Below are 14,486 nucleotides of genomic sequence, written 5' to 3' on the forward strand. Positions count from 1 at the left end.
AGGGTGCGTTCATAATTTTCCTTTGATCATTTGTAATAAAAATTATAAATAAATCAAAGTAAACATAAAACATTATATTATTCAATTAATTTACATTCTAAAATTTATAATCAAAAATGGATATATTCAACATTACAAAATATTTATTTAAAAATTTTCGCCCCCCCCAGTCAAACTTCCTGGATCCGCCCTTGTGATTTGATATGAAATATGTCGTCTGATATATAAAAAATTAAAAAATAAAAAGACGCCATCTTGTAAAATCATTGAAAAATCATCTTAAAGAATTTTTTCCGAGATACTTAATAATTTTGTTACATCTGCCGAGTTTTATAAAAATAAAATCTTGCAAATTAATGAAGTTAAAATGGGTTGGTTTGCTGCTAGAGAATGTTTAGAAAATATCGTTTAGATACTACCAGTGGCAGATCTTTGGGAAAGGGTGGGGAAGGGGGTTGAGCCGGGCCCCGTTGTGGGCAGTTTTGTTGAAGAAAGCAAGTAAAACTCAGTCTCTACATTGGAAAACACTGATTTTTTGTCAAAAATTTATCAAAAATTGGTTGATAAGCAAATACGGAAGGTCGACAGTAAACATTTTGCCACACTAGCAAACATTTGGTAAATTTCTTGCACTCCCAGTCCAATTTAAAATAATGCTAACGTTTTTCATACGATGGTTCCATCGTCAGGGTTGCTTAGATCCGTCACTGAGTATGTCTATAAAAAATATCGTGATAGTTTGAATGAATGAATGAAAAAGTGAATGAATTTAATTATTCTGATCGCATTTTGTTGATTATTAAAATTATAAAGGTTTAAATTCATATTCCTTTCATCATCTGCTTCATCATCTACATACATAAACGTTGAAATCTTTCATTATTAATGTGGAAATCTTATTAACCATTAAGAACTCAAAACTACCAAAACAAAAATTTTATTTTTAAATAATTCCAAAATAAATCTTAACATTTTTTTGGCAAATAAGCAACAACTTAGAGGAAAAAATCAAGGCTCTAATAACTTTTTTTTACAGTAAACACACACCACACACACAAACACACACACAAACACACACACACAAGACAAAAAAAAACACACACACAAATATTTCATACACAACCACCCGCAAACTAACTCACATACATCCGTATATCCGTAGCGAAACACATAAAGATAAATATCTTTCGAAACAACAAACAAACACACAACAACAGCACAAATAACAATAGCAACACCACCAACACAACATACAAACGACAACAAACTCATAAACAAAAACATAATTTACCCAAAAGTTAACGATGAACTTTAGACCCTTTTGTGCACCAAGGCATTTGACACAAATGAACATGAAAATAAAGGCACGTGCATACCAAATACGAAAGACGCGTACTCACACAGACACACACAGAAACACACACACACATACATTCACATATACACATATAAACATCCCAAAATATCCAGAACATAAAACAACAACAACACACGTTTAGACGGCTTTTTCCCCGAGATCGGGGGTTGCCGTTTGGCTACCTATGATGAAACCGAAATACCCCTCGACGCCATCCACATCTGTCACTCGCCTCAGTATCACGCAACCCCGCTTTCACCCTGTCCTTCTCCACCTGCTCTTTCCATCCCAATCGCGGACGACCCCTTCCTACCACTCCTTCAACCTCGAACTCCAACGTTCGCCTAATCCCGACCCTTTCATCCCTTCTCAACACATGTCCATACCACCGCAATCTCGATCTCCTTATCAATGTTACAATGTCCTCATTCAGTCCCATCATTGACATCAGCTCTGTACTACTCCTCCTATCCTTCACTTTAACCCCACACATCATCCTCACCATAGCTCTTTCAGCCCTCTGCAGTACACTTTCCTCCTCTCTCCTCAACACCCAAGTTTCACCACCATATACCATCGCTGCTCTCACACATGCTTTATATACCCTCCCCTTCATCTTCACTGACCATTTCTTTCCACACAATACCCCACCCAGTTCCCTAAATTTCATCCATCCCACACGAACTCTAGCCGTAACATTACATAAAACCACACAATAAATATATCTTTGAAAAAAATGAAACTGCAAATAATAATAAAATACTGCAAACAACAAAAATAATAAAAAACTGCAAACAACAAAAATGTTAGTGTCGTTGAGCATTACAAAACCACTAATATCTACACACACGTACGTACGTACACACACACACACACACACACACACACACACAAACACACATACTTAACTGCTTTATATGCAACATATATTATACACGCGATTAATTATGGAGCTAGGTATGTATATATATATATATATATATATATATATATATATATATATATATATATATATATATATATATATATATATATATTTAAACTTTAGAATTAACTGCCAAGTTATCTTTTAGAACATATGCCAAACTCAAGCTGTTCATATTATTTCCATTTTGTTTTTTTTCTATTTTCATAAATATTGCCTGCGTTCTATTTTTGTGAGTTTAATTTTTTAATTTAAATTTATTTAAAATTTAACGATCGAAGGATTATATGGATGAATGAATAGATGTTTCAATAGGTAAATTTTGTTTTGAAAAGTTAATTTTAGTTGTACATTTAAAAAAAATATTGGAATACAACATATTTCGGACGAAACATTGATACATTCTGACCTCAGAACTAATACATCTTATGACAAGTTCAGCTCGAACACGTTAAAACATCAACACACGGTAAGTTTATTTATTTATTCATTTTATTAATATTTTTGCTTGAGTTTTTTTTATTGTTATCATTAGTATTATTAACTTTTTCGAGTTTCAAATCATTGAAATTAGTTGGTTAATATGACAAAAATCTAAACTGAGGTCTTGAAGACTAGCTCAGATGGTCGAAGTGTCATACGACTCAAGCGTATGATGCTTGCTTGCGCGTGCGTACAACATTCGCGTGTACGTCGCTGTGTGTAAGATTAAATTGACACGCCAACGATGCAGAAACCTGAAATTATTTTATAACTATACTACCAGCAACAAAACAAGTTCACAAAACAGCGACGAAAAACTCGTAAAACTCAGAAATGATCAAAGTATATCAGAAAGTCATCCTGGTTGTCCTCATCCTTATTGGTATGATGCTCGGGATCTATTTCCGGTTCTTCAAACGACCCCCCCTCGATCAAATTTTGGCGGCGAACGTCGTCTTCAGTGATGTGGAACACGAAATGTACGACTACATAGAGAGCAAGGAGTCAGGTGAGGAACCAGTCATGGACGAGGTAATGAGGTCAAAGATCAGATGGGAAATCTGGGTCAGGGCGATGAATTACGTGAGCATCGGAACGCTTTTTAATAAGTGCAGTAAGTAGTGTCGGCGTTTGAACGTATGTGTATATATGTGTACGTGAACATGTGTGTATGTGTGTGTTCGTGAATTTATGTGTGTTTGCATGTGTACGGAAATAAATGCGTGTGTATGAATGTATATACCTACCTATACATCTGTGTGTATGTGTGAGTCTTTGTGTATGTGTCTGTGTGTATGTGTCTGTGTGCATGTGTGAGTCAGTTATGTTTGTTGATGCGTTGTGTGTTTGTGTGACTGTCTCCTGAAGCATTTAAACGCTATTCAAATTTGCCATCCGTATAATTAAGATGACACGCGAAAAGTGACATTGGGCAAGGTGATTCTAATGGAGGACCAGGTCCGCGGCGGTCTCAAGCTAAGAACTTATCTGAACGTGACATTCGGTAGGTGTCAGAAGTGTTCCAGATTTATTAACTTGTTTGTTCGTTCAATTATTTACTAATTAATTAATTTATCTTCTCTTTTCATCATTCATTTGTTGGTTCATTCATTCACTGATTGATTAATTGATTGATTGATTGATTGATTGATTGATTGATTGATAGATAGATTGATTGATTGATTGATTGATTGATTGATTGATTGATTTATTCATTCATTCATTCATTCATTCATTCATTCATTCATTCATTCATTCATTCATTCATTCATTCATTCATTCATTCATTCATTCATTCATTCATTCATTCATTCATTCATTCATTCATTCATTCATTCATTCATTCATTCATTTATTTATTCATTTATTCATTCATTCATTTATTCATTCTTTTGCAAAAAAGTTACCATTGAGCAATAACAATTACAAAGACAACAACACAGAAAAACAACAAGACATCTATTGACAACTTGACATCAGAAACCTGAACAACACAAAATTTCCATCAACAACCCTAAACTCACCATAAAACACACGGGCCACCACCAAAAATATCACCCAAAAATTCATAAAACCAAAACCCCCAAAACCATCCAACCAGCAATCCACCACCATCCAAACAGACAAAGACATAACTGCAGGAAGGATATTTCTGGCCTGCCAGTACAACGGAAATGATATTTACTCTAAGGATTGGGATCTCTGCACTCTGGAAAAAGAAATTAAACCGGAAGATCGCATCATCAATTGTCCCGTCAGCAAGGGAAAAAGGAGGTTTGTGAAGGATTTGAAGATCCCAAACTACTTGCCCAAGGTTGACCTATTGTTGCTAGTCTTGCTATTGTTTGTTTTGTTGTTGTTGTTGTTAGTGTTGTTGTTGTTGTTGTTAGTGTTGTTTTTGTTAGTGTTGTTGTTGTTAGTGTTGTTGTTGTTAGTGTTGTTGTTATTAGTGTTGTTGTTTTTAGTGTTGTTGTTGTTAGTGTTGTTGTTGTTAGTGTTGTTATTGTTGGTGTTGTTGTTGTTGTTAGTGTTACTGTTGTTAGTGTTGTTGTTGTTAGTGTTGTTGTTGTTAGTGTTTCTATTGTTAATGTTGAGCTATGTTGTAATTATTTGAATTTTTAAAGTATTTAAAAATTTTTCAAATGTTTGTCGAAGTCTGCTGTCTTATCTGTTAGTGTAATTAGTGTTATATATGAAGTACTGAGAATGTGAGCTGCATCCGCTTGTCAAAAACTTAAAAAAATTTCAAAAATCTTCAAACCCCGCATATAACTAAGTACGTTAAGACAGGAAGTCGTCTATTTTTAATATTTAAAGAAGATTGCTCTTTTAAAACACACCGCATGTTGGAACGCATACATCTTTTGCCACGAACTTATGCGCTTGTTTAGGTTTTTTTTTTGGTTTTTCTGCGTAGATTTTTATAATTCTGAATGTTTTTTCTATGGATTTGTTGCGATTCTCTTTTTAAAAAAAATTTGTCTTTGTGACATTTTGTTCTTTTGTGCTTTTTAAAATAAAACATTTTCTGTGGAATTTGTGATTTTTTTGTATCTTTTAACATTTGAATGTGTTAAATTAGCAGGAAAAACTCGTATTTTATGTTTGGGAAAAGGGCAATTGATGATGAAACTATGTTTAGATTTTTTATTTGTTTTGCAATTTTTTTTCGAAAATTTTTGTTAAAAATTTATATTTTGCACTCGCCAACACACTCTGAAGAACGGTGTGACTGCACCTAATTCTTTTTTGAATTAGTTATCGTTAATATTTTACTGCACTAAATATTTCACAACTTTTAATAAACTGAAACAACAGTGACAACAACTACTACAGCGACTACTACTACTATCACCACAGCCACCAGTGCTATTTCTCATGTTACTACTATTACTACTACTACTACTGCTGCTGCTACTACTACAACTACTTTTATTTTTTGAAACCCTTACTTTGAAAAAAAACATATATTTTCGCAGTTTCGCCAAGCCACAATGTTCCACTCGTTGTGTAGTGAAAAATTGAAATAATCAAAAAGACTGCTTTTGTGATTTTGAATCAAATAAGTGAGGCCTTTGTCAAAGCATGCGAAACCGACCCAATGATAACTTGATAATGTCTAAACCTACAACTTTAATATTTTTACAACCGCAAAATTACATATAAAACAATAAAATAAATGAATTATTATATAAAAACAATAAAATATTTTGAAATGAAAAAATTATTATACAAAAACAGTAAAATATAATCAAATAAATGAATAATTTTCATTACGATGATGATTTTGCAGGGGCACTTCATAGCCAGGGCATGGGTCGTGGACCAGCATAACATGGAGATAGGATGCGGATTTGCGGATTTCCAAATTTAATTGAGACATTTCTCTTAAATAATTATTTCACAATTTTTGTATAAATTATAAATTAATAATAAATTTCAATATAAATAAATAAATATCATTTCAATTATATTAATTGTTATTATCACTGTTATTACTATTATTGTCGTCATTAATTATTTTTATTATTTTTTGATTATTTGACATTAAAATATTTATCAACCATTTTCAATGTATATATTCACGAATATTATTATATATTCGTTATTTAATGGGGTTTTATTTTTAAAAATAATTCAAATCTAATTAATCTATTAATATTTAATTGATTAAATACTTCAATATTACTAAACAATTAGTTATTCATTAGCAATTCAAAAATTTAAAGCTCAGTTATGAGGCATTCAGTGGCTGACCCTTTGCCTTGCGGTGCGGTTTAACTTTAAAAATTCTATATGGATGATTTTTTTTAGAAAATTTTCGTTTCAGAGTGTAATTGATTAAAAAAATGTCAAGTTAATGACATATTATACCCGTAATCTTCTATGTTTTCTTCTTTCGTTGTCAGGTTTGGGTGTGGCATTCTCATTCCACGCCCTGATTCTGCCACTGACGAGGTTATTGGTCCATTTCAACAACGAATAGTTTATATTGACTTCTGGAAAGTAGTAAACACACAAACACAAACACGCACATTTGTTCATTTAACAACACTCTTCTGATTCTAATTATCTAATTAATTAATTAAATATCCAATTAATTCTAATTCTAATTATCAACTTCTTCTATTTAGCACAATACTGAATGACAAATATTAAAAGGACAATACAATACACTCTGATACACTCTCACACTCTCACAAACTCACACACTCGCACACACACGCACGCAAGCACACTATAATACAATTTACACATATACCTGCGTATTTTTATAACGAGGTTCTCGCATACGCAATATGTAATCCTGTGTTGTACAAGAATGAGTATACATGTTTTCAAAATGCATGGGCAAACAATTAGCAATGCAAGCAGAAGTCATCCTGCAGGTACTGTATGTACGCAAGTTGTGTATTTGTGGGCTTTGCCGCAACCAGGTATTTTAATACGAGGTACGTATATACAATGATAATACATGAATACGTGTGTGTATATGCATGTGTGTGTGTGTGCGTGCGTGTATGTGTGTGTGTGTGTGTCTACCAACCATACCATAAATGTAATTAGATGCACAGAGATAAACAACATATATATATATATATATATATATATATATATATATATATATATATATATATATATGTGCATACCTACAAAGCTTGTATCGGTTAAACGCATGAAGGCTTGAACCAGAAATGATGTTTGCATATTGTTTATGGTTCCTTTGTTTGGCACCATGCGTTATTGCTGGCTGGCGGGGTTGATTAGTGCACTCTAATCGATATGCAGCTAAATTTATTGTCCTTTTCTGTTTTTTACCTACCTGCATAGTTATTCCTTCCTATATATCTATTCAGATGTCTATTTAACTATTCATCTGTATGTCTGTCTTCCTTTCTGTCTCTGTCTATCAATCCACATATCTTAGATACATACCAAATTGTCTATACTTTTGTCTCTGTTGTTTTATTTGTTTTTTATGTTTAAATTTTTTCATTTTTTTATTGCTGTACCACTGCATGTCAAGGTGTTTGGGTCTGCCAGATAATCATGAATGTAACTTTCATGTATCGGCTTCTTAATGGGTAATTATCTGCTTTTTATGTTTATTGGGAATTCATGTAACGTTTTATTAAGCATGTTTTAAATTCTTTTCTCTCTTTGTTCTTTCTTTTTCTTTTCTAATTTTTTTTCTTTTTTTCCTTTTTCCACACGTGTCGGAAACTCCACTAGCTGGAAATCTCAGGGTAGTAGGCCCTTGTCTTTTCTCAAACTCCGGGCTTGAATTTAGGTCATAAAAGTTTTCAAAGTGCGTTTCAACCCAAATAAAATTTTTAACCACTGGTGTTGGATAAGAGTATTTTAAAATAAAAATTTAAAACTGTTCGATATTTTTTAGGAAAAAGTTTGTTTTCATGTTTTTGTGTTTTACCACATCAGACTGAATGAAACACACATAATCCAGGAAGTTGCTTGCATCAAAGGAGGGATTGATTAGAAATTTGTAAAAGTCGAGTTGGTGCTACACGGTGCACACTTTCATGAACTTCAACTTAAGAGACATACGCAGATTTTGACAATGAAGTTTTCAGTGTAGATTTTTTCCACTGTTTCCAAAATATTTGGTAATAAAATCTTTTGAAATTTTGTCTCAATATTTTCAGAACGATTCAAAATGAAAAAATAAGTAAATGCTAATAGTTTCCTATCACTCAACACCACCACACACACACACACACACACACACACACACACACACACACACAAACACACACACAAACACACACACAAACACACAAACACACACACACACCACACACACACACAAACACACACAAACACACACACACACACGTATATATTGTGTGTGTCTGCATCAGTACTGAATTTTTATGCTCATATCGACATATGGTCGGCGCTTGTGATGAGATTTAAATACGTTGAAACGTTGAAAAAAATTTAATGTGTGTAGATTTACTTCAAGTTTGAACAAAAAAGTTGAAAAATTTATCTGTTTTTTCGACTTTTATTTACAACATTTTAATGTGTTTAAAGTTAAAAATGTAATATACTGTATATATATTAAATGCGTATTTAGACAGTTTAACGGGCGAGTTTTTCTGAAAATCATGTGTTATATCATAAAAGTATTTCAACCGTTTTGAGGTTTATATGAATGAAAACTTGTTCTAACTATTAAAAATCATTGTATAGATTGAAAAAACACCTATAAAGTTTTTAATAATATAAACTAATATTTCAAAAAATTTATCAGCGAGTTGATATTTAAATAAAACTGTTAATAATAACCAAAAGTCATATTTTAATATTAAGCATAACTTTTTTTTGAACAAATGAAATTAGAAAAAAATCCATTATAACGGGTCAGTCATTTTTTTCTTGTTTCATACTTATAAATTTACTCTTTTTATATTTAGAAAAAATTTATTTCTGTTAAAAATAAATTAAATAATAAATTAATTAAACGGTTAATTTAATAAACAAATTAGGAAATGTTATAATCGGCAATAATCATTCCACGTCTGGATTTGTATGTTGTATTTAATGAGAGAGAGAGAGAGAGAGAGAGAGAGAGAGAGAGAGAGAGATAAAGAGAGAGAGAGAGATAAAGAGAGAGAGAGATAAAGAGAGAGAGAGATAAAGAGAGAGAGAGAGAGAGAAAGAGAAAGAAAGAAAGAAAAAGGAAGAAAAAGAAAGAGAAAGAGAGAGTGTATGAGTAAATGTGTATTTAACTGTTTTGTTTGAGGAGTAAAATATTTAAATATAAAACAGTGAAATCATATTAAATATTTAAATAATTAAATTTTATATTAAATAATATTAAATATTTTTAATTTTCCTACGAATGATAAGAATGCGCTGATAAACCTAATAGCAAAGATAGTGAGATCGCCGTCAGCAGATTTCTACAATAAAAAAAAATATTATTAATGTTGTCATGGTAGTTCTTTTCTTGTTCTAACAAAACTATTTGATTAATATCCGTTCGTTGGCTGAATATCATCGTCGTCGTCGTCTTTTTTCGTTACGGTCATTATCAGTAACCAATTTGAGATAGTAACACTAACGCTACTACTGCTGCCACTACTGCTGCCACTACCGCTACTGCTACTACTACTATTACTACTACTACTACTGCTACTACTACTACTATTACTGCTACTACTACTACTTCAACTACTACTACTACTACTACTACTACTACTACTACTACTACAACTACTACTGATATTACCACTAATACTACTACTACTATTGCTGCTGCTGCTCCTACTGTTACTACAACTACTACTGCTATTTCCACTAATAATAATAATAATAGTAATAATAATGATAATAATAATAATAATAATAAACAAAAACATGGGAATAGATTCCAGGCTATGAAATATGAGTCCCAACCCGCACGCCTTACGCGTCAGTTAAATGTTAGCCAAGCACGTGAATTAAATATGACTTTTAAGCAAACTTTTTCTTTCTGTCTTCGAAGTGTCAAATTTTTCGTGTCCAAACCCAAAATAAATGCACAGACACACATTCACAAACACACACACACACACACACACACACTTAAAACTTACACACAGAACGCCACACCACTTACACACACACACTCCCACACACACACACACACACACACACACACAGACAGACTTGCAAGCACACATATCATATAAACATAAATTTATTCACGGTCTCTTTTTAGCACACACACACACACACACACACACACACATAATACACACGTACACACACACACACACGCACACACATACAAACACACATACAAATGTGTTTGTATATCGTCCAGATGACTAAGTTGGTACTTCTCATGCCTCACACGGTTGTCATAAATAACTTCGTGGCTTAAATACGGAGGCATTTTTTTTTCATCCTGGGTTTGATTGCATGAAATTTTTTCAAAATGCACTTCAACAAACTTCCATACAATATTAAACAATGGTGTAATAGTTGACAAGAGACTTCTATACAATACTAAACAATAGTGTACTAGTTGTTTTATACTGGAGTTCCACATGAATGTGAGTATGAACGTAAGAGTACGTTTTAATTTTTGACTGGCGTATCTAGGAGTAACCAGGGACAGATCAAGAGAGAATTTATTTTTAGGGAGGTTTTATGAAAAACTAAAATAATGAAAATTTTTTGTAAAAAAGTTATCAATTTAAGATTTTGAAACCGCCATTTCATACTAAAACGAAATTTAGCTGATGAAAGGGAAGAAATATAAATTAAATTTTAATTAATTTTTTTAAATATAAATTTTATTAAGAATGGGATGCTATACAAAATTCAACTCATCTTCATCACCATCTTTCTCACAATTATCATCTTCATCATCATCATCATCGTCGTCATTGTCGTCATCATCATCTTTATCATCATCATCATCATCAACTTTATCATCATCATCATCATCATCTTTATCATCATCATCATCATCATCATCATCATCATCATCATCATCGTTATCATCATCATAATCGTCGTCGTCGTCTTCGTCGTAATTATTTACCGTCAACATAGGAAAGATGACGTCGAATATAAATCATCAGGCGCGCCTCACTCATTTTCCACCTCCGTCTCTCCATCATTTAATTCATCCATTTCCCATTCCGTAGTTACCATTACATTATTATTATTATTATTATTATTATTATTATTATTATTATTATTATTATTATTATTATTATTAAGGTTGTTGTTGTCGTTGATGTTTTTTTTTGAAAAATTTAATTACACTCGCACCTAACTTTAATGATAGATAATGACGCATTTCTACAACGAAACAACAAAAACAATAATAAAACTATTGGATGAAATTACTACATTATTATTACTATTATTAGTTATTATTATTACTTTTAATTATTATTATTATTACTATTAATTATTATTATTAATTTTATTCAACATTATTCCTCCAAAAACTTCAACGACGCACACACGAATCAATGCGTCACACACACAAAACCGAAACGCACACACACACACACACACACACACATACACACACTTACACACACACACTCACACACAAACAACCATACATAGGTATATATATATATATACATTAGAGAATATATATATATATATTCGTATCTATATATAAATAGTTATCATCATCATCATCATCGTCGTCGTCGACTTCATCGTCATCACCATCTTCAGGCAATTGTTCTCGCTAAATACTTCCTTATCACCATTATTGTTTCCCCCATAAATCATTGCAACGCCATTCGTTATCATCAAAAACTCAGGAATAATCCTTCATCATCATCATCATCGTCCTCATCATCATTATCATCATCATCATCATCATCATGTCATTTGTCATTCCCATCCTCTTCATCACCATCATCTCTATCATCATCTTTATCATTATCTTCTTTCCCCAACTCACTATCATCATCATCAACACCTCCACCATCCCACATTACCATGTCAACGACTCACATGTACAAGGCATTAAGCTTCGGTGGTTGGTTAGTTGCACCTAACAATCGATCCACATGGCTATGTATGTTTGTTTGTATGTATGTATGTATGTATGTATGTATGTATGTATGTATGTATGTATGTATGTATGTATGTATGTATGTATGTATGTATGTATGTATGTATGTATGTATGTATGTATGTATGTATGTATGTATGTATGTATGTATGTATGTATGTATGTATGTATGTATGTATGTATGTATGTATGTATGTAGGTATGTATGTCAATGTAAGCTTTACATCCATTTATATGTGTATATATATACATATGTGATGTATGTAATTGAGTGTATGCAACTCGTATGAATATTCATCATCTGTGTAAAAAAAATTTTGTATAAATGAGCGACTGACATATGCATCTCTTCTTGTATGCGTGTCACACGAACAAGAACCTTTAAGTCAGAAATGCAATTAGTGATGAAAGTCACAGCATGTTCCGCCCTAGTTAGCTTATTGTTTAATTCTTTGATAATTTCAACGGTTGATCGTAAATCACTATCTAGTTTCTTGAATTCTATAATGCTTAAAATAAATTAAAAAAATTGGTTTTTAACTCGAGAAACTTGAGAATGATTTACGATCTACCGTTAGAAAAATCGAAAAATTAAAGCAGGAATTTAACTAGCGCGGAACATGCTGTGATTTTCATCAATTATATATATATTATATATATATATATATATATATATATATATATATTCGAACAATATTATATATATATATATATATATAGTATCCAATATATATATATATATATATATATATATAGTATCTAGTATTTATATATATATATATATATATAATATCCATGTGTATATGTACACATGTACATTTTCGTACATTCAATATTTGCATACAGACACATACAACCGCATGTTTATGTGTGTATGATAATATATGCACGCCTCCTTATACATACTAAATGCGTACACGATTTTCGTATTGCATGCGTTTAACTACTCTTTTTGAACCCATATAACCTATGGTGTAAATACTGAAAAAGAGAGAGAGATAAAGAGAGAGAGAGAGAAAGAATGTTTGAAAAAGAGAGAAAGAGAGAGAGAAGAAATCCTTAACGCTGCTCACTATCCCTAATTCACTTTCGCTGACCTTAGTAGCTCTGGTTGACATAATTTCTGTAGATTTTTCCTGTTTATCTAGTCATAAAAAGTATGTTCACACACCACACCACCACACACAGACCACACAGACCACACACACACACCACACACACACACACAAACACAAACACACAGACATACACATAGAGTCGTAATTCCATTGGCTTGTTGTTGGCTTTCGTGTTGTTGAGGTATAAATCAATTCTTCTGCCGTCTTCGATTTGCACTGAAGGTTTGAAGGATGATGATGACGGTGATACATATGACAGACTTGGATGGATGGATGGATGGATGAATTGATGGATGGATGTATGGATGGATGAATTGATGGATGGATGTATGGATGGATGAATTGATGAATTAATGAATGAAAAATAAATCAATGAATGAATAAATGATTGATAGAATAATAGATGAATAAATTAGGCTAAAAAATGAATTAACAAATTATATATTTAATTAATATAAAGGAAAACCAAAAAAATATGTGAATGAGTGAATGAATGGTTGAAAGGTCAGTTGAATGAATGGATGAATGAATGCTTATCTGAATTAATGAAGGAGTATAAGAATGAACAAATGAGTTAGTATATGAATGAACAAATGCATGATTAAATAAACAAATTAAAAATCTAATAAGTAAATGAATGAATAGTTTAATTAAATTTTTAATTGATCAATTAATTAATCAATCAATTAACTAATTAATAATAAAACGATCGATCGCATAAACCGATCAGATATTTCCAGCCGCCAATTAGAATGATGGTTGCTTCTACGTGCAGAATTAAAAATGAACGATAAATGGCTAATTGAACGTTTGATTGGATGGATGATTAATTGAGCGATTAGGTTGAATTAATGAAAAAATGAATGAATCAATAGAGGGATGAATGGTTGGATGAATGAATGAACAAATGAATGAATGGATAGATAGATGAATTGATTAGTTAATGATTTAAATTTTCGGAAAAAAATGGAGTGACGGATTGAATTAAGGAAAAACCAAAATTCCCCAACACATACGCACATTTACGCACACACACACACACAC

The 14,486-nt window shown here is 31.9% G+C and overlaps 1 protein-coding gene across 1 annotated transcript; it reads left to right on the forward strand.

Annotated features, from left to right (window-relative positions):
- Nucleotides 1–3,098: 3,098 nt before the first annotated feature.
- HELRODRAFT_168855 (hypothetical protein) lies at nt 3,099–6,138 on the forward strand (the record flags this gene model as incomplete). The annotated part of the gene is made up of 4 exons (XM_009014708.1): nt 3,099–3,378; nt 3,673–3,768; nt 4,388–4,578; nt 6,058–6,138. 4 exons carry the CDS (start codon nt 3,099–3,101, stop codon nt 6,136–6,138), a joined length of 648 nt encoding a protein of 215 aa, XP_009012956.1.
- Nucleotides 6,139–14,486: the final 8,348 nt, after the last annotated feature.

Source organism: Helobdella robusta (genome assembly GCF_000326865.2).
Source record: "Helobdella robusta unplaced genomic scaffold HELROscaffold_14, whole genome shotgun sequence".
Lineage (NCBI taxonomy): Eukaryota > Metazoa > Annelida > Clitellata > Rhynchobdellida > Glossiphoniidae > Helobdella > Helobdella robusta.